The sequence below is a fragment of the Vanellus vanellus genome (genome assembly GCF_965231255.1).
Source record: "Vanellus vanellus genome assembly, chromosome: Z".
In the NCBI taxonomy this organism is placed as follows: Eukaryota; Metazoa; Chordata; class Aves; order Charadriiformes; family Charadriidae; genus Vanellus; species Vanellus vanellus.
The window spans coordinates 48,147,015-48,168,878 of record NC_138908.1 but is presented as its reverse complement, the minus strand read 5'-3'; the positions used below and the strand labels follow the sequence as shown (position 1 = coordinate 48,168,878).

Below are 21,864 nucleotides of genomic sequence, written 5' to 3'. Positions count from 1 at the left end.
GTACATCCAGGACAGTTCCCTGCTCTGCACTGGTGCTCAGCCGAGTAGGTGTCCAGCTCACGGAAGGGCGAGTGATGGGGAAAAGCAAAAATCCTTGGTCTCAGCCTTCAGAAACATTGGTGATCCCTCATGCAAAGGTTGTGTAACAGTATGTGGTTCCTTTTCTGGGTCTGAGCATCTTGAAAGGTTCCATGTGTATTGCCTGTCCAGTACAGTGATCGCCAGCAGATGCTGCTGGCTGTGTCCATCCCTCCTGGCCTGATGCCTGCGTGGTCTCCTGGGACTCCTGGCCACCGCTCTGGGATGCTCTAGCTGTGACGGCAGTGGGCTGTGGCAGGAACATCGCCACTGGCTCCTAGTCCCCCCTGTGCCCCAGTAAAGCTCTTTGGGAGTAGGATCCTATATCGCTTCTGTCGCTCATCTCTTGTGTTATGCTTTTGGAAAAAGTGTACTTTGTTGTATGCGGTACTAAAAATGTACCTGAAAGTCTTTTCCATTAAGAGCTCTTGTGTTTGCCAATTTGTGTATAGGACATCCAATTACTTTAAACTACGTTTCTTTTCAATTAGATCTGCCCATTTTTCTTATGCATTTTGAAGTTGCACTTGAAAATTAGTTTGGAAGAACAAGCAAAAAGATTATTTGTGACTTCTGTGCTCCTTGTCTTGCCCTTTAGCTGTTTGTAAAGAATTTGTTAAGGACCATTATATTTAAACATTTACTTTTATTTTTCACAGGCAAGCCTGGGCTCTCGTTGGTGTCATAGGTGGTGGAAATTCTTCCTGTAATGAATCAGTGAGAAACTATGAAAATCACAGCACTGGTGGGAAAGCTCTTGCTCAGAAAGAGTTTTTCACGGTGGATGGTCAGAAGTTTGTTGTGAGAGCTTACAGTGAATGGAACGATGGTAGGAAAGCTTTTTGTGAAGTCCTGCAGATGGGGAAGAAGTAAAAAATATTGTATGTGCTTTTTTTTTGCTAGAACTGTTGGATGGGATTTAAATTTCTGAGTGCTGCTGTAAAGCTTTTTGGGTGGTTTTGTGTTTGTTTTTTCTTACTATGAGTGAAGCATGAGGACACAATTCTTCAGTACAAACTATTTTCTCAATCTATTTGTATACAGTGTGTGAACAGCATAACATTAAGAGTCTTCATTTTAGTACATTCAGATGGAGATAAGGGGTCTTGTAAAAGGCTGAAAAAGTCTTTTTCTTTAGTAATTTGTCAGTCTTGTATATCTTAAATCTAAGAGATTCTGAGGTGATGATTATGATCCTAAGAAGAAAACTTGGTAGGAGAAATGTTTTATTCTTGTTACAATTTTCTCTTGCTGTGTTCTGCTGAACTTTATGCAGCTTTTCTCATACAAAGTTGAATCTGTTGTATAAGGACCCTGGAAGGCCTACCTCTCATTTGCTTTTATCCCTCACTGATTTTTCTATTTAAGATACCTTTGATCTTAGTTTTGCTCTTTATGGAGAGTCATCTTTTTTTGTTTGTAGAATTACTAAGCAATATTGTGTTTGCCTCATTTTTTAAGGTAGTTGGATATTTATTTTTTAAGTAGTTGAGCTATTCGATACTACTGCTTTACTGTTCATTACAGCCCTATGAAAATGTACAGACTTACGTTTTTAAAAAAAAAAAAATCCACCAAAATTCTTCTTTTACTTGCTGTAGAGTTAGGGTCAAGATTAAGCAAAAGTTGCTGAACTTAAACAAATCCATCACAAGGCAGTGAAATAGCATGTGTGTGTTATTTAGCCTGCTAAACCGTTTTATTAGTTGTGAATAGAAAAAGAAAGTCTCCCTACTTTGTTTTGCCAGGTCCTTGGTTACATCTGTATAAATGGCATTAAAATGTCACCTGAAACAAGTAGAGGTAGCCAGACCTATGAATTGTTGCCACATGATATTAGGGTCTTTTTTTAAAAAAAAAGTTCATAATTTTTTTTTTCCTATCACTGCTAGTTCTATCTCTTCCATTTGTTTTATTTGAGATCCACCAAATAAGCAGGCTGTAATGATGTCTCACATTGGCACATTTCAGAGCAGAATTGTACTTTAGAAGGCTTTGGAGCTTGTGGAATCTCATACATTTCTTACTAGTATCTTCTTGGAGATGGTTTCATATAAAGGTGAATATAATCTTATATTGTGTTTACTCTTTTTTTATTTTTTTATTAGGTGTCCCAATTTCAGGCTTCCAGGTAGAAGCTGTAGGTGGAGTGATACTGAATCTTCTGGATGATGTTAGTAGTTGGGAGCCTGGAGACCGGATTGTGGTCGCAAGCACAGACTATTCAATGTATCAAACGGAAGAATTCACCCTCCTTCCCTGCCCAGAGTGTACCAAGCATCAGGTCAAAGTCAAAGGTATGAGAATAGTCACCACTTAAAGATTCATCTGAAATATGTATTCACAGTAGTGCAGACCGGACGGTCCCTTTCAGCAGGAGCGATAAAGAGCATCCCATTCACCTACCTCTCTATTGCTTTGTTGCCGTATTCAGGAACGCATACTTCTCCTTGCTACAGAATTGCTCGGCATAATGTCATGTCTGCCTCATATACAAACTTTTCTTTCTCCTTTTTTCCCAGGCTTATTGAGCGCTTCAGTTTTCTTCCAAGAGGATTATGCTTGTTTTTCTTTCTTGGCTCCTTTCTGTCTTTTCACTAGTTCTCTTTATACCTGCTTGAATGGCTGTTGTGGTCATTACCATTTCCTTTGCCTTTAGTGCCCTTCCCATCTTTTGAAGTGCTATCATAATTTTTTCTGTTGTCATTAAAGAAGGAGGGGGGGGAAATAGCAATCCTTGAACTTATTTTTTTCCCCCACCAGCAATACATTATGAAATAGGTGGCACTTCCATGTCTGTGCTCACACAGGATATCCCTGAGTAGTTGCAGTCTGTTTTTTCCTTTGGGCGTGATGCACGCAAAATGGTCATGCATGTTGTTGACAGTTTCCTTTTTTATTATCTGAGTCACTCTGCTTGACTTCACAAGAACCTCCCATGGGACTGACTCCCCCGCTCTGCCGGCGTCTGTGTTTTCCTTCTGCCACTCCATGCCCCCTCTGTGCCAGTGCCCTCCTCCCTGGTGGTCCACCAGCCTCACTCAGGTCTTGAGCTTCCCTTCTCGCTCCCTTCTGGTGGGCTGAAGCATCAGTCTGTAGCACAAACTAGCTAATGTTATTTTTCAGTGTTAGCTTGCTGCAGCTGGTCAGTGCTCTTCAGGCACTGGTTTTGTCCCATTCACCTCTGTACGTGTGACTTCCTCTTCTTCAAACCACTCTTCTCTTTCTTCATTCTCAGAAGTTTGCTGTGAACGCCCTCAAACTTCCCGGTTCCTCCGTGTCTTAAGGGACTGTGCAGTTTGCATCCCACAGCATTCACTACCGTGGGTCAGATAGGGGATTTACTGCATTGTGTAGTCCCAGATATGGAAAAGTGTATCTCAGTTCACCTTGTTCTCATCATAGAATACTTGTTCTCATCATAGAATACTTGTTCTCATCATAGAATACTTGTTCTCATCATAGAATACTTGTTCTCATCATAGAATACCATGGTGTGAAGCCACTTGACTTGGTGCCATTGAGCATGACACTTCCTGGGCTTTGTTCTTAAGTGTCTCATTATGTGTGTGTTATTGAGCACAACATTTTAAAGAGCAAGCTTAGCTTGATGGTTGCAGTACAAAGTTTGAAAAGGCTCTTGACACCACTGAGTAGTGTATGTGCAAACTCTGTTTCATCTTGGTAATCATGTACTGTGAAAAAGCAGCTGCTTTTAAAGGATTCAAAAATTTAATTTTTTTTTTAAGACTTACAGTATGGCACAAAATACAAAATCTTGGCTCTTTTTTTGAAAATAAATGCTACCTGAACTATATATAGAACTTTTAAGAGATGTTAAAGGAGATGAACTGGCCCATCTTGGATTTTTTTTCACCCCTAATATCAAGTTTCCTTTGTCATAGTAACAGATACTGTTTAAAAAAATCTCCAAACCACCCTATGTATTTGTTCATTAAAGAATGAATTTGGTGTGATATGGCAAACTTAACATGCTGAAGAACTCAACGTCTTTTGAAATTATTTTTTGTAATTTTTGCTAAGTTTTTAGCTATTTTGGTGCCTTTGTAGTAAGAAAACTAAAAAGTATTTACTAGGAGGCCTAGTTACTCTTTCTTCACTAGATTTATATATGCTAGTCAAATATAAGGGGAAACAATAGGTAAGGCTTCAAGGAGAGGAGCGCAGACCCATTTACAGACATCTACTATCTTTTTCTAATTCTCGACAGCAGATACAGAATTAATACCACTCTTAGTTCTGCGTCATATTGTGGTAATGACCAGTTGAGGCTCGTATCCTTTTGTAAGCTTTGAAGGGATAATAACAGTCTGTATTCAGGGTATCAATAAATGAGGAAAAAAACAAAACCCAACGGCTAAAAAATCTCTTATTTTAAAAAAAAACAAACCCACATCAGTACATTTTTTTAAAGTTTACAGGACCAAATAATTTTCTCAGTTTGTGTAGACAAGTAAGAAATTGATTGTTTCTTTGGAAGAACAGTGTAAATCCAGTGTATCTTGTTTTCCGTAATTTTAGTTTGTGTCTTCACAATAGCTGACTAGGGAAGAGCAAATTTAGTTAGGAAAGCAAATCCTTTTTTTTTTTTTTTTTTTTTTTTTCAAAGGGGGATGAATACAGTATTTTCTAAAAGTGCTTTGGCCTCATTCTGAGTTCTTAATTTTTCTTTGGAACAGATTAAGCAGCCAACATCTTTTCTTTTAAAGCAAATGTGCATCTATGTTTCATCAGAAGTTTTCTAGATACCTTGGATTCATTTAAACTTTTCTTTGGTTTTTATTCTTTTTATTCACAAAGTATTGGGCTGAAATTAAGATGCATTTGCAAGTAAAATGTTGTGACATTTTTAGGATTAGTTGTCCTACTAAAATAAAATATATAGACAGCACTTTGTTTTGGAAGGAATCGTGGAGTATCATGCTTAATTTGTCATCCTGCAAGATGCTTAACTATCATTGAGCCAACTGCAGTCTGGAAGGGGGAAATTTGCTTTGTGTTAGCTGGGATAACGTTTATCATCTAACAATTATGTGCTTTTTTGTGTGCCTTAGCATAGGAAAAGTTAAGAGAGAAAAGCATTTTAAGGTATTAGAATGCATGTGGTTTGTGGCTACAATTAGCTTGCTTATACAAAATAAATTGATTTTATTTTTAATCAATAACAACTTTTTTTTTTTCCGCTTCAAAACTGGTTTTGCACAGAAAATCCTCAGTTTCCTCACGTGGGAGAAGTTATTGATGGAGTGGATATGAGGGCAGAAGTTGGAATTCTTACAAGGAACATCTTAATCAAGGGGGAGACAGAAAATACCTGCTATCGTGAAAAGGAGTGTCAGTTCTTCAATTACGATACATTTGGTGGACATATCAAGGTCTGAAAAACTTTTTAAAGTAGCTTTCTGTCACGTAAAGGCATATTAAGGACAAAAAGATTAATGCTAAACTTGGAGGTATTTGAAAACTTGAAGAATATCAATTCATAGAGTTGCTTTGTGTAGAAATGACTTGGTCTCAGCTTTCCCAAAATTAGATTTAACTCATCAAGACTTAGTCTGCAGAATTGGAGGAAGTGATATTATTGCATGAACTGTTGTAGAAGTGTCCAGCATATATTGCAATGTAGTATGGCAGGGATTAAACCTTACAAGTGACGCCCACGCATGTGCATCCTGTAATATTGCGGAGTAAAGTTTGGTCTCCCTGTTCTGTCTTCCCTCCTTTCACTGCCTTTCTTCCTCCCCAAGTGACGAGCATTGAATCCTAGACATCTGCGTCATCTGAAATTGGGCACTAGAGGAAAGAAACTGAGTTGGACCATGGTGGTTTTTTATTTAATTTTTTTTTTTAAATGGAAAGTATTAAGGTTATGCAAAGGAAACTGCTTCTAATTTCTTGTATTGCCATAAGCATAAAGAAAGCTGAGGGACAGTAGTGTCATAGAAACTAATATTTAAACTTGTATTCACTCATCTTTTTAGGTGAAAGGGTTGAGCAGCAGTGTACCAGCTATTCACTAATGGTGGAGAAGTTTGAGTCCTTGTATTTTAAATGCAAATGTATTTGTGCTCATTATGTGCTGGTCACAGTTTAAATTTCTCTTTCTAATATATTTGGATGCAGATTTTGATTTTTATAATGGTGGGAAAGAAAATATGCCCGTTCCCTACTGTGTGGCAGCTTTTGTTTTGTGGAAACGAAGTAGGTGGGCTCAAGGCATTCTTTTGTGTTTAAGATAATGTAATGAAAGACGGTAATGACAAGCTTTGAATCTTGCAAAGGGTGACCTTGATTGCCGCAACAGCGCAAATACACCAGACCCCTCAGATGTCTGGAAGATAGAACAGAAAACAAACATTTTGAGTCATCAAAGTTGTTAAACAGCTCCCAGGAGACTGTTCAGAGTAGCTGAGTGTCTGCTGCCAAACTTAGACTTCAGCACTGAAAGCATCTTCGGCTTATGTTAATCTTGCGTGCTCAAGCAGAGGGAGCCAAGGCACTAGCAAATGTTAATGGCCTCGGGGGTTTTTGATCGTCCTGGATTTTCTGCTGGTCATTGGGACAATAGCATAAGTGAGGCTGAGTGGCAGTGAAGGATGGCGGTGGTCGGAGTTTTAAGGCTGCGTTAGTACTTTTAAATGTTAAGAGTCGGAGATTTCGGGGATGCCTGCTTCTGACCATCCCCCTGTATTTTAGGCATACGAACCTTAGGAGCACAATTACAGGAAGCGGGGGGGAGGGGGAGTCTGTATTACTGCTTTCCCTAGAGTACAAAGTAGTTATGAAAATAGTTATTTTTGATAAATGCCCAGTACAGGTAAGTTAATGATATATATAAAAAAAAAAGTTTTTTCCTCAGCTTAGCTCCTTGCAGTTTAACTGTCAGTTTCTGGTTTTGTAGCAGGTTAGGTGGAAGAAAATACTTTTGCTTTCCTGTGTTACTGGTACAGCCCCTGTTTTACTTTGTATTAGGTAGTGGTACTGTGAAGTTGTATGATACGGAAGGCAATTTCATATCTTCCTTAATAAAGAAGTTCCTCTGGGCCGCTGTGCCTGGTTTTGGGTTCCCATTGCAAAGATGTAGATGCACTGGGGTGTGTGCAGTGAAGGTGGTGTGTGGGAGTACCTGATGATGAGTGAGGAGGAGCTAAGAGAACAAGGCTTGTTTGGTGTGGAGAAGGTGGAGAGAAGGGATCTCGCTGCTGTCATCAGGCTCTGGGGAGGGTTCAGAGAGGCTACAGCAATTCTTGGAGGTGCACAGTGATAGGACAAAAGGCAATGGGACCAAGGAAAATGAAGAACCAACTGACGTTATATGAGCATCTCTGTGGCTGGAGGTATTCCTTGGGCAATGTGCTGAGCAGCTCTCTTTAAGCTAACCTTGTGCTGAGCAGGTGATTGGATTGGGTATGTCAACAGGTTCCTTTTGAATCTGTATTATTCTGTGGTTTTATTCAACTAAGCCTGTCCCAGGTGTGCTACGGTGGTATGGCTTTGGTGTACTCAGCCCTGGCGTGGGTGACTTCTGTTTATTTCGACAGTATGTGGTTATACGTGAAGAATATTTAACATGCCAACCGGTAACAATGAAACAGTAAAGTGCAGCAACATGTCTGGTGAAAATTGCTCTGTTTTAGCCACATGGAGATTCAGCTTTTAAATTTATTTATGAAGGATACTGTTTCGTAAGGCAGGATATAGAGCAAGACAGTGAAGATTGTTTACTGTGTTGGCCTGTCATAACTGTGTACATCTAACTTCTGTATATCTGGTATAGATGATGTATTAACTTAAATTTCCATTGCTTAAAAAGCAAATAGTTGTTTTTTCATTCTGGACTTCTCATTCTGTTTTTAGATTTTGAAGAATTTTACATCTGTTCATCTCTCCTATGTGGAATTGAAGCAAATGGGCCAGCAGCAGATTGGAAGTTACCCTGTTCATTTTCACCTTTGTGGGGATGTGGATGAAAAAGGAGGTTATAGTTTTAAGACTTATCTGGAAGGTCTTTCCATTCATCACTGTTTTTCCAGATGTGTGACTATTCACGCAACTAGTGGCTTGCTGGTAGGTGCAAGGAGAGTAAAACCCACTGTGTTAAAATAAATGTTATAAAAAGCAGTTAGAGCAAAAATAGTCCTTTCCCTTCTTCAAGTTTAGTGCTCAGCAATGGTTTGGTTTTTTGTTTTGTTTTTTGTTTTGTTTTGTTTTTTTTATTGCAACAAATAAATGAACAAGTGCTAACAGTATCTTATTTTTAGCAGATCTCGCCATTCTGTTTTTTCAGATTCTTCCAGGCAGCTAAGCTCTCCAGACATAGTAGTGTGTTTGTAAGGGATAAATAAAACTGTGTGCTTGAATCATCTGAACTGCTGATACTGAAGCTTCACTCTGCAGCTGTGCCAAGACAGTAAAACTAAATGGTACTTGTCAAATAAATCTCAGTAAATACTATTGCTACTGACATAATGAACTTGTATTTCTGCAGATAAAGGACACCATTGGCTATGACACACTAGGTCACTGTTTCTTCACAGAAGATGGCATTGAGCAGAGGAATACTTTTTTCCACAACCTTGGGCTAGTCACGAAACCAGGCACTCTTCTTCCTACAGACAGAAACAGCAGCATGTGTATTGGTATTAGGGATAAAGTGTATGGAAGTTATGTCCCAGTGCCAGCCACAGACTGCATGTGAGTATTTCATGGTGAAAAAATAAAACCAAACCAGCTGCAGCAGTTAAACTACTGATGATCTCTTGACAATATACAGATGGGAAGATTTTTATGTATAATTTACTGAATGCAGACACCTTAAATGTAGTTCACGTAGTAGTGGTATTAAAAAAAAAAAAAAAAAAATTAGTGTTCAGTCTTTTATTGAAGAGAGAAAATAAGTTGTTTTGTAGGAAGATTGTTGTTTCTTATGTTACTCATTCAACAGAGTTTTAAGGGTGCATCTTCTTTGTAAAGACATGCAGTTCTCGAGTTGTCACTGCTAGTTTTTCTGCATAATGCTAGTCTCTTGTAGAAGCTTATTAAAACAGTTTATCATTGCATGGAGTATCTGAACAACATTAAATAAAACACTGTGAATTGAACTAAAAAAAGAAACATTTTTGACTTCCAAATGTGGGGTGGTGGTGGTGAATTTTATTTCATATGTGAAGCAGTGACTTCAGACATTAGTTTAGATTTTTCTAATGTGCTTGTTATGAAGGGGAGATGTTTCTGTAGGAGCTAGAGCTTTTCCATAATAACTTCTTTCTGAATAATATTTCAGGGCAGTTTCGACATTCTGGATTTCTCATCCCAACAATCATCTTATAAATAATGCAGCAGCAGGTTCACAGGTGAGGCACGTGGATGTAATTCAACACAAACTACGCATGCCAATGGTATTTGTAAAACCTGTAACATTTACACTACCAAAAGTACATACATTTTTCTTTTTTATATATGAATATATTCTTTTTCTATTTGGCAGCATATTGGCATTACAATTGCAGAGTTTGTCTAGGCGTGCATTTTAAGAGATGCCAAAAATCTTTGTTCTAGCTGAAACAGAGGAGATCTCTTCCTCTTTGTAGTTAATAGACCTGACCATAGTGTCAATGTGTGTATATAGAAATAAATCCTTTTATTTCCAAAGAACTAGTGCATGTCATATTAAGGCCTCTGTATCTTCTGTACGTTGTCATGAGTTTACTGTGTGACTGCTCTGCAATATTTGTCTTCATACCTGTAGTCACTGGAGTGAAAAATGTCTACAAAAATGTTCGTTGTGTAAGAAACACTTTTATTGTCAGTCGTTAGTCATTTGTTTCCCAACAGTAACTGCTGATATGTTTTCACTTGTTGTGAACCTTATGTGCAAATCCCTTGTCACAGCTGCTTGTGAAATAAAGTTGAACTACTCAGTGCATGTTGTGGAGGAGGGGGCTGGAGGCTGTTCTGCGTTGAATAAGAGGCTGAGGTGTGCGTGGTTTTGAGTGGACTTTTCTGATGGGATCAGTGGGAGTGGAAAACAGGAAAGGTTGTTGCAAAGGCTGCAGTGCAGGAAGTAGAGCATGAGTGTGTGTCAATTCTTAGACACAGAATACATCATAAACTGATGAAGAGGATTCAAAATATTTAAATGAGTTAAAATATCTAGAGTATAAAAAAAATGTAGAAAATTTTGTTCTGCTTTATGTGTGGTCTGGCTTTTTTGGGGTGGGTTGTTTTTTTTTTTTTTTTTGGACAATTTTTTCTAGTTGGCTGTTTACCACAAGGAAGGATCTGGACACACTTATTGAATCAAACCAATTCTTCTCTTTCCAATCCAATGTCTTTCCATTTTTCCTGCTTTATGCAGTGTTCCTTTACCTTGTTTTGGCATCGCAGGCTAAGTTAAAGGAAACAGCTTCCTTGAGCTGGTGCTTAAAACCTGCAAGGTCTTTTTCTGCCTCTGTAGTGTATCCCAGTAAATGTCACTTCCTTTTGTTACCAGAATGTGCGTGGTCGGAGTAACAGTTGTGTATGTTACGAAGTTTTTGCCACTCTGATACGCCTCCTTTGCATGGGTGTAAACACATTAGTATAAAGGGACTACAGCTTACCATGTTTCAGAAACAGAATAGGTCAACTGTGTTGATACAAAATCTGCACTATAGAGCTTTTGCGCATTTAAAATATAACAATGCACAAGCAAATAAAATAATTCCATTGCCCCCCCCCCCCCCCAGCTCCTTCATACACAATGAAGCCTATTGTAAGGGTGTATCAGCAATAGATGTTTCTTATGTTTGAGCTGTATAATGGGAGAGGGAGAAACTTTTTTTTGGTTTTTTTTGAATGCTTACAAGTGCTTAAGGAGCTTTTAAGTTTATGAAACTTTTTTTCAAGCATTGGGATGTGTTTTGGATAAAAATTACTTGAGTCTGCCAAGCACAGAGCTGTATTTAATTATATGTGAAGTAAGATTTTGGTATTTTTATTAATGGAACATCCACATTTGCTTTGGGATTGTTAATCACCAGCAATGTCAAAGTGTGTCATCATTACAGATGGGAATATGTTACTGAGAAGCAGAATTTCCAGGACTGTTTGGAAAATGAGTATATCCTCAGAGTGAAATGCGTGAAATCTCTTAAGACAGAGTGATTTTCTTTATCCACGTTTCTTGAACAAGAGAATGATGACTGTTTTTCTTGAGATGGAGCACTCAGTATAGAGTGTTTCTTTAGCTACTGTTTAACCCTATAATGTGCCTTATGTGATGATATTTTTGTTTTAGAAGGGCACAGAGGATGTGGTCAGGCAAAATGTTTCATGATTGTAGGTATCTGCTATGCAGGTACTGTCATGATGCCACCTCTTGTGAACAGTGTGGTTGAAAGGGGAACTTTTATGGGTCTCATTTAGCAGATAAATCCAGCTTCTTTAAGAGCAGGGATGTTGAAGAAGTGGAGAAAATGAACAGATGCTGAAATTATTACTGCATGTTATTGGCACAGTGCTCTGAACTGGCCAGACTTCTTGATGTGTTTTTTTTTCCCTTCTTCTGAAAGCTCTTGTGGGTTTTTTGGCTGTGTCATTAAATTCTGATGTGAGCAGAGATGAACAAACCTTAGTCAGACTCTAACAGTAAGGAGGAGAGGAGGGGTTTTGAGTATTTTACTGTAAATGGTAAGATTTACTTGTAAACGAAGGAAAATCAAGTGTGTGTGACGAAATGTAACTGGATGCAAAAAAACTACATTAACTCTGACACTTTTCTGGTTTGAAATAGTAGAGGGTTTTAAATGTGTGTTGTTACATGGCTCCACTAAGAAGCAAAACACTCTTAAAGTGAATATTATTCACTGGAGTGTAACCTTATTTGCAAACTCCTTCTGTCTCACTGGGCAGTTGTTTGGAGGCTTCATTTTGAAAAACATATTCCATTGTGCACAGTTGGTTTGGTCTATGTTCTTAATTGCTTCCATACTTAAAATATCCCAGTTCAAATTAGCGTACACTTATTTTGTGATTAGATGGTGTCAGCAGTGATAGTAGCATCAGACTCACTCACAACTAATGTCATTCTCTGCTTATTTACAGGATGCTGGAATATGGTATTTATTCCACAGGGTTGCTACAGGAGATTCTCATAGTTTAGCCATTGAAACCAAGTCAGAGCTTACACCCCTAGGAATCTTCTATAACAACAGGGTTCATTCTAATTTTAAGGTAATGTATTGTCTCATTAAAAAAAAAAAAAAATTGAAGTTCTTTATTTGTAACTATTGTATACTAGGAATTGTCTGTTTACATTTTAGGCTGGTTAGGTGATGGATTCGTGCAGTATTTGAACTGCGTGATTCTGTCTAGGTATTGTAGAATGGTGTATAATCAGCACATGTAGTTTCGTGCCATGTTTCAAGTATTCATTGTGTTTAATATCCTCATAAGGCCCAAACAACTAAAATCAATTATTACTTGTAATGAAATACATATTCTCAGAAGTAGCGTTTCAGATGCTACTGCCTCACTGATGGCATTGTTTTCCACTCTGAAGAAAGCTGGCCCTTGAAGCATCAAAGTTTATTACAGTTGTGATCCGTCTAATAGCTTCCTGGAATAGCTGTGACTTGTTTTCCTGAGTCTTAGCTTGCACATGGTGGCACAGTCTCTGAGTAGAGTTTATGTTTCCAGGCTGCCTTCAGGAGCCCAGTCTTTGGCAATAGGTTTTTGTTAGAGTGTTCTCAGCCTAGATAAAGGCATTCAGTATTGTTTTATTGATGTGAATTTAGTATCTTTTCCACATTCAGCTAAGTGAAGTTAAAGTCTTTAAATTAATTATTTCACTTGGAATCTAGCTGCTCTGTGTGTGAGTGTGTATATACACACATATATTAAAAAAAAATGTAATGACATTTACAAAGCCACCGAACTTTAAATATTGATTTGTGTTTGAAATTTACCTAATAAAGATGACGATCGCTATTGGATTATTTTTTTTTACCAAGTGAAACTGATTTTACTTGACAGTTGAGTGTTTGGGATACCAAGAAATCATAGAATCATAGAATGGTTTAGGTTGGAAAGGACCTTGAAGACCATTGAGTGCCAACCCCCTGCCATAGGCAGGGACACCTCCCACTAGACCAGGTTGCCCAAGGCCACATCCAGCCTGGCCTTAAACACCTCCAGGGATGGGGCCTCAACAACCTCTCTGGGCAACCTGCTCCAGTGCATTACCACCCTCAAAGTGAAAACCTTCTTCCTAATGTTTAATTTGAACCTGCCCTCTTCCTGTTTAAAGCCATTCCCCCTCGTCCTACCGCTATGTGCCCTAGTAAAAAGTCCTTCCCCAGCTCTCCTGTAGGCCCCCTTTAGGTACTGGAAGGCCGCAATAAGATCTCCCCGGAGCCTTCTCTTCTCCAGGCTGAACAGCCCAAACACTTTCAGCCTCTCCTCATAGGAGAGGTGCTCCAGCCCTCGGATCATCCTCATGGCTCTCCTCTGGACACACTCCAGCAGGTCTGTGTCTTTCTTACGCTGGGGACTCCAGAGCTGTATGCAGTACTCCAGGAGGGGTCTCACAAGAGTGGAATAGAGCGGCAGAATCACCTCCTTTGACCTGCTGGTTCATGATGCACTGTTTTATAGAAGTTGTGTTAACATTGTGTTTGGGACTGTAGGGCGTTTTTTCAGATTGGAATGACAATATACTGCATACAAAAGTGCATTGTAAAGAAAAGTGTTTCGGCTGTGTGGCTCATAATTATCTTTAAACAAGGGTAGCAGTTTGTTCTAAAATTCCATGTTAAAAGAGGAAGCTCCACAAGCAGGTCTGAGGATCTGCTCATGTAGGAGTACTCAGTTGTAATTATAATTTGGATCAGAGGTGGAAGTAGCTGCAGGTATTTGTGTATGTAATTCAGGTTAAATAACACAAATGCTTCCTTCTGCTTCTATTTTCTCAAGTAAATTATTTGATACTGGATTATTGAGTTTCAAGTTGATGATTGGGCAAATATCAGCTTCAGTGGTGGAGGCTGTTTAGTTTTAAAGTGAATTACAAAGCATTTTTCACAGAGGTTGGGTGGGTTTTTTTCCATTTGTGAGAATATTTTTAATTCACCACAAGATTGGCATCCAGATTTTCCAGAACAGCATCTGAAAGTAAGTGTAAAACCTCAAATAGATGTTGTGAAAGAAATCTGAAATGAACTTTAATGATTTTCCTTTTTCCCTTTTTTTTTTTTTTTTTTTTTTTAAATCCCCAGCAATTTTTTTAAATCCCCAGCAATTCTTTTACTCTGCCCAAATTATCATAGACAGATGCTGTTTTTCCCTTAGACAATACATCAGTTAAGGCCAAACTGAGAGATCTAAGAGTACATGTATTGGAAAATACATGTATCGAATGCAATGTAAAGTTTAATTTTTAAAAATTTAATGTTTACTCTAGTTAGGAATTTTCTTTCTCTGTTTCAGGCTGGTTTGTTCATTGATAAGGGTGTTAAAACAACTAATGCTAGCGTTGATGATCCCAGAGAATATCTTTGTCTGGACAACAATGCAAGGTAAAGGATATTGTCTTTCAAGCGAGTGAAAAATGGCAAAGTTCTGAGATTGGTCTTACATTCACATGAGGAAAAACATTTTTAAAACAATATAATTATTTCTAATTTATTTATAAAATATTAATTTATTGTTAATTATTAATTTTATAATTTATGAAGTGTTTATTTAATTATTTATAAATAAAGACCGAACAGTAAGTTCATGAGTGTTCTTTTTGGTCATTTGTTTATCTGTTTTGGGAACAACAGAGCATGGTGCACCTTTAAAGGCATTAGCTGTTTCTTCTGAGCCCTTACTCAGGATAGTTTTAAGCCTCTTAGAAGACATCATTTTAAACATGCTCTACTGTCATGGTGACAGTGTTTTCTGGAATTGCGGCTAAAAGTAAAGTCTTACTTTAAAATCTGATCTTCCGATTTCTGACTCCGTTTTAAATAATTGTTAGAAAAAGGCTTAATAGGGCCAAATAATACCTCGTCTTGCTTTTCCTACTACTGAATGCTTCCTATCATAGCTCAGTGGTACAGTTTTACCGAAGGCTATTTGCAGAGATGGTACAATCAACCACATTTTCTTTACTTTACTGAGTGAGAGAAAATAATGGAGAGTGTAGGAAAATTCCAGGTTATACTGTGCCTGGTTAGTCTGGTCCTGAACTTCAAATAAAATAGCCTGAGATAATGGCCAAATGACAATATTGGATAACTCTCTGTCAACATTTTACTGTGGTGACTAAGCATTTAGACTGAAAATCTAGTTCACAAGATTATCTTTATTTCTGATTTACCTGTGTTTAGGATGAGGATAGTTAAGTGATAGTAGCAGATACAAAAAGTTCCTCATTTTGGTGGTACTTGATACTTCATGATTTGGAAATGAACTTGCTGGTTCAAAGTTTTGACAGAAAACCTGTATAAACCTTGTGAATTACCTCAGTCATAACAGGTAGTCAGGAGGGACATATGAGGGGCAAAATGCCCTGTGAGAACCTGTAGTGTGTTGGCCAGGGTATCAACAGAGGATGCGAGAAACAGTGCGTGAGATGGGGTTCATGCTTCACAGCAGCCAAAGAAGTAATGAGGCACTCTGTAACTACACGAGGCCACTAATCATTGTACATGGAACCAAACTGGAGGGGTTTAAACGTTAATTGAGGAGCCTGAGACTGTCAAAAACAAACACTAACCCATCGTCCCCTCGGGGGGGGGGGGGGGGGGGGGGCAGGGCAAATCCAAATTAGAGTACAAGGTGATCAGGATAAGGGGCATATATGTCTTTAAGTGCTCAAAATTTATTTTTGTAGGGTTTTTTAAATGTATTACTTCTTGTCTGGCATCTTAGGGGTAATCAAGTGAAAGCTTCCACCAGACTTTAATCACTCTTTCTTCCTGTTGTCTAAAATAGACTCCAGCCATAACTTATCGTACTAGACCATCTTGGTAGCAACGCAGAGTGTCTGGTTGGAATAGAAAAATACCTCAGGTGTGCTCACAAAGAAGGAGCACTCCTCAACTTCAGAAGAGTGTGAACGGTTTGAAGGAGCAGTTAGACAAACCTCCAGCCCTTTTTTTTTTTTTTTTTTTTAATTTTTTTCATATAGTGCATGTCAGCCCTGTGTATCCATCTAAGGAATTTCAGTTCCCTCCATCAAACTTTCATTAATACTGCAATGCAAGTGGGGAGGGAGTTTAGGGGAGGGCAAAAATAAAAAGCAAAGGGACAAAAGGAGGTTAGATGCAGCTAAAGTAACTGAGGGAGATTGAGCAAAAGCCTGGAAGAGTTACTGGAAAAGAAGTTTTTATGTTCCTGCTTCATTGTACCCTGAAGACACTTTTCTAGAAAGAGAGAGCTAGAGCTGCACCTGGTTTTGGCTTCTGCCATTCCAAACATGATGCAGAGTAGACTTTGCCCGTCAGATGAGCATGAGTGTTTATCTTCCAGGCTCTCAGCCCAACATATACAACACGTGTAAAACAAAAAATATTCTTGTATTGAGTCTTTGGATTTTTCTGTCCCAGGTTTCGACCTCATCAAGATGCAGACCCTGAAAAGCCCCGAGTTGCTGCCCTGATTGACAGATTAATCTCTTTTAAAAACAATGATCATGGGGCCTGGGTCAGGGGAGGGGATATCCTCATTCAGAACTCTGGGTAGGTATCCGGAAGCAAACAGCTGCATGTTGTTAAGAATTTTCCCCTGAAACTTTGTTTATGGAAGTGTATTACGACAAGGTTATAAGAGAAGACTGATGCTTAACTCAAGGAACTTCTCAATATCTTGAACCACTTTCACACCATCCCACTACTTTAAATGAAACAAGTTTATATGTGATTAGATGAGAATCTGCATTAAACAGCAAAAAGAAACTATGTAATAAAAAGAAGTCCAAAAGTTGGTAGCGATACCTCAGTATAAATGTTCCTGTTTAAAATAGATAGAAAATTACTTAATTTTTTTTTTTAATAGCAAGTTTTTTGTAAGACTTAAGTGTGTGGTGGTTCTAAACTCCATTAAGAGAAAAATTGAAGCTTTCTTCAGTGCACAGCAGGATGTGTTCTTGCAGTAGCTTATTGTAGGATAATGCAGAAAACATGACTGAAGCTGTTAACTTTCTTTTAGGTTTGCAGACAATGGAATAGGTTTGACGTTTGCTAGGTGAGTACTTTGTTAATCACTTCTGGTTTTTCTTGCCTAGAAGCTTAGAAGATACACATCCATCTATTAAAATTAATAGGTATACTTCTGTAAGGCTATAGTTTCATTTTGGGGGCCAGTTCTATTTCCAGTGGTACGGATGATGTTATAAAGGCTGTGAACTGACTCAACTGCTAAAGCTTGCACTATAATTCAACCAGTGCTTGGTTTACACAACAATTTGCAACCTCTTCACCAGAAGGGCTGTGTTTATCTAGGTATTTTTGGTACTGTATGATTCCTTAGGTAGTTTTGACTTTCCTCTTGAGCAGTTGAAAGTGAGTAATGGAAAAGAAAGCATGAGCATTTAGAGGCAGTAGAGTCTCTTTCTAATAAAAAAGTCAAGTAACATAGGTAGTAAGCGAAAATTGCTGCCATTTAGGTTATGACATACTGGTTCTAGGATTGCAAAAGTGGGCTGTAAAAGAGAGTGCTCCACTACAAAGAGATAGAAAACTTAATGCTTAGCTCTCTGCTGGTGTTTCAAACAGCCTGTAATACTGTTTATGGTTAAATTTATTGTTCTGTGTATTGTAAATGAAGTCTAGACTGCTCTGCTTTAGGAGGACTGTTACAGAGGTAAAAGTAGGACAGAAGGAGAACTGTTACAGAAGAAGAAGAACTCTAAGAAGTAGAAGGAGGACTGTTACAGAGGTAAAAGTAAGAGTCTTGGCTAAAAGCTTATCTCTGACATTGCTTTGATAGTGATGGGAGCTTCCCAAATGATGAAGGTGCCAGCCAGGAGGTGTCTGAGTCGCTGTTCATAGGTGAGAGCAAGAATTATGGGTTTCCAGGCGGCCAAAATAAATATGCAGGAACTGGAGGAATAGACAACAAGGCACGCACTCTGCCTAGGAATAGGTAAGTATGTTACAAGTGGGGGAAGTAGAAATAATACAAGAAACATTCTCTGTATCAGGTGTAAACACCCTTCTGCTTGAGCTGTGAGAGACTAGGACTCTGTTAAAGGTGATTGTCTCTTTTTAACGCTTTGTGGACAGCTCTGTCACTCTTGCCTTTCTGCTGAGTCAGTTTCCATCTGATGCTACCACAGGTCACTTTTCCATAGCGATTTCAGTTATTCTACTTTAATGAAACAGAATTTGGGCCTGGAAGAGAAAAAGAAAAAGCTTTCAGGTAAAAAGATTTCAGGGATCAGTTTAGGACTAGAGACTACAGTTGGTCTGAAAAATCCCAGTGTGTGACCATGATCCTTGTCTTTTCTGTCTGGCTTGCTGTTATTCTTGTTTAACATAGCGCCAAGTCCTACCCTTGCCACAGCATAGGAAAGAAGGTTGAGGTAGGTCTAGGCTGCCCTGTTTTTTTTGCTGCTTAGCCATTTAGAGGGAAGAACTTAATGTGGTAATGATATATGAAGTATTCAGTCTAGCTGAGAAGAATCACAAAAGAGTTGAGGTTGGAAGGGACCTTTGGAGGTCATCTTGTCCAATTTCCCTGCTCAGGCAGGGCCACCTAGAGCTGGTTGTCCAGGACCATGTTCAGACAGCTTTAGAATATCCCGAAGGACGGAGACTCTACAACCTCCATGGGTAACCTGTGCCAGTGCTCAGTCACCCTCACAGTGAAAAAGTTTGTCCTTACGACCTGTTCTTCAGCTTGTGCCCACTGCCTCTTGTCCTGTCACTGGGCACCACTGGAAAGAGCTTGGCTCCGTCCTCTCTGCACCCTTCCTTCAGAGATTCTCATACATAGATGAGATTCACTTCTGAGCCTTCTCTTCTCCAAGCTAAACAGTCTGAGGTTTTCCAATGTTTCCTCCTATGCAAGATGCTCCAGTGACTTTATCATCTTTGTGGCCTTTTGTTGGACTCTCTCCAGTAGCTCCATGTCTGTCTTGTACTAGGGACAAGCATTCTAGGTGTGGCTTCACCAGTGCTGAATAGATGGGAAGAATCACCTCCATCCATCTGTTGGCAAGACTTCTCCCAGCGCAGGCCAGGATACCATTTGCCTCTTTGGCGCATTGACTTATGGTCAACTTGGTTTCCACCAGGACCTTTAGATCCTTTTCACTGGAGCATAGAGTTGTTACTCCGTCGGTGCAGGACTTTACACTTCCCTGTGTTGAACTTCCTGAGGTTCCCATTTGCCCATTTCTCCAGCCTGTCGAGGCCTATCTGGATGGCAGCCTGACCCTCTGACGTATCAGCTGCTTCTCACAGTTTTGTGCCCTCTGCAGACTTGCTGAGACTGTACTTAGCCCCATCATCCAGATCACTAATGAAGATCTCGAACAAGATTGGACCCAGTATTGACCCCTGGGGTTGAACCACTGGCTTCCAAGTAGATTTCATGCCACCACCCTCTGGGCCCAACCAATCAGCTAGTTTTCAATCGGCCCATACTTAATAAGGATCTTATGGGACACGGTGTCAAAAACCTTACTGAAGTTTGACCATTGCTCTTGCCTCAGCTCCCGGGCCATTTTCATAAAGGAACTTTATGGAGTTGGTCAAGCATGACTGCTCCTTGGTGAATCCATGCTGATGACTCCTGATGACTTTCTTGTTCTTCACATACCCTGAAATGGTTTCCAGGATTAGGTGCTCTGTCACCTTCCTGGGGATCAAGCTGAGGCTTACCAGCCTGTAGTTCCCTGGATGTTCCCTCTTGAAGTTAGAAGTGCCATTTGCTTTCCTCCAGTATAAGGGAACTTCTCCCAGTTGCCATGAATAATCAAAGAGCAGGTGGTATTATTCTGCTGCTGCATTTCACATATTGGGAAAGCGCCACATTTGTGAATGGGCAGTGATAGCTCTTCTAACAGGAAAATTCAAATGAGTGGGGGATTTTTTGACTCATTATAAGTGCAGAAACAAGATTTCCTTTACTAAGATCTAACCTGCAAATCATTCTCTTCATGTTGCATTCTTGATTCCTCTGAGAGGAAATGTGTTTATGACACAGATTCGGGCTTATCGTGGGTTTTGTTACAGGATGCTATAAATATTTGCTTGCATTAACAGGACATTTCCAATCAGAGGCTTTCAAATTTATGATGGACCTATTCACCTTACAAAGTGCACATTCAAAAACTTTGTGCCAACTCCAGACAGATTTACCAGTGCAGTTGGATTCTTGATGAAAAATCCATGGCAGATGACACCAAAAAACAACATTTCTCTTGTGAAGTTTGGTCCAAGTGTAAGTTTATGACAAGTTTTCTTTTATCCTTGGGAAATGGCTTTCTTTTCTTCTTGCTGTATTGAAAATAAACACCCAAGGGCTCTAGGTCATCATTTTCGTACATCCCTATTCCAGAGAGTCTCTTGGTTGGAAGTCACTCTAGGTGTATCCTTTGTCTCCCAAGCAAATAATAATACCAAGGGAGATGTAGGATATATTGCAGTAATGATGTCTTTCATGGCTAACGGTAAAGCTAAAAGGAGATTTTTGTGAGGTTTGGTATATTCTTAGTAATGAATTTTCAGTTGCAAATATTAACACTGTTCAAAAGCAAGAGCTGGCCTGAGCCTAAAGACCAAATGTTTGTTTTGCAAGATTCCACTGCCTTGCTGTAAGGTTTTTAATCAGCTTTGGCAAATTCCTGTGTCTGTGCAGATGTGCAACTGATAGTCTGTGCTTTGCCTGGGGGGAAAAAAAAAAAAAATTTAACTGTCGTTGCCAGGTTTCTTTGAAAGTCTTCTTTGGAAAACCTGGTCCCTGGTTTCAAGAAGGAGACCTGGATGGTGACAAGAACTCAATATTCCATGACCTAGATGGTTCAGTGACTGACTACAAGGATACCTATGTGGGCAGAATGGATAACTACTTGATTCAACACCCCAAATGCATTAATGTTGCAGAATGGAGCGGAGTGGTTTGCAGTGGGACCTACGCACAGGCAAGTACTCTTGAGATTTCTGTTTGGGCCAAATTACAATATGAACAACTTGTAGGGGCAGGGGAAATGGAAGAACTGCAAATTACCTATCCTTGGATTTAAAAATTCTTGACATTTTAAAAATACTTTTATGCATATCATACTTCACAGCGAGTTGTGTATATCGTGTTCCCTTCAGCACACAAACTGGGAGTACAGTATTAGATGCTGCAATGTAAAACCAAATGTGTATGCATGCCAGGACTTCTGTGTTGGATCCTGATCTGCTAAAACATTTTTTTTTTTCTTCCACTGGAGTTCTGTCTGTCCTTTTTTTCCACACAGTAGGTTTTAAGTTGTTGTGTTGTTTTGTTTTTTTTTTTTAACAAGATGTTAAATACCACCTGCTGAATACGTAGGTTTGGTTCCCATTCTGTTTCCTGTTCTATATGAGTTTGGCCAAGTACCATAGCTGATTCTATATATTTTTTTCTCCCTTCCTCCTTGTTTTTTGTCTGTAAAATGGGCAAAGTCTACAGAAGTTTTTCCAATAGTGTTCTTCAGGAGATATTTGTGTATTGCTTAACTCAGAACATCAAATTCCAGCCTTTTGGCTAATAATGTACTGATTATTCTTCACTGTTTCATTTCCTATTGCACAATGTCCACAT

General features: G+C 39.0%; 1 protein-coding gene across 1 annotated transcript in view; it reads left to right on the top strand.

Annotated features, from left to right (window-relative positions):
* Nucleotides 1–21,864, top strand: part of CEMIP2 (cell migration inducing hyaluronidase 2) — a gene marked incomplete at both ends in the record, with an annotated part of 37,402 nt that overhangs the window by 8,221 nt on the left and 7,317 nt on the right. The window contains 13 exons of the mRNA XM_082497405.1: nucleotides 738–907; nucleotides 2,187–2,375; nucleotides 5,305–5,474; nucleotides 7,957–8,166; nucleotides 8,588–8,793; nucleotides 9,383–9,452; nucleotides 12,184–12,312; nucleotides 14,566–14,654; nucleotides 16,674–16,805; nucleotides 17,275–17,310; nucleotides 18,055–18,210; nucleotides 20,337–20,514; nucleotides 20,999–21,214. Coding sequence (XP_082353531.1) covers nucleotides 738–907; nucleotides 2,187–2,375; nucleotides 5,305–5,474; nucleotides 7,957–8,166; nucleotides 8,588–8,793; nucleotides 9,383–9,452; nucleotides 12,184–12,312; nucleotides 14,566–14,654; nucleotides 16,674–16,805; nucleotides 17,275–17,310; nucleotides 18,055–18,210; nucleotides 20,337–20,514; nucleotides 20,999–21,214 — 1,951 coding nt within the window. The remainder of the gene's footprint in view (nucleotides 1–737; nucleotides 908–2,186; nucleotides 2,376–5,304; nucleotides 5,475–7,956; nucleotides 8,167–8,587; nucleotides 8,794–9,382; nucleotides 9,453–12,183; nucleotides 12,313–14,565; nucleotides 14,655–16,673; nucleotides 16,806–17,274; nucleotides 17,311–18,054; nucleotides 18,211–20,336; nucleotides 20,515–20,998; nucleotides 21,215–21,864) is intronic.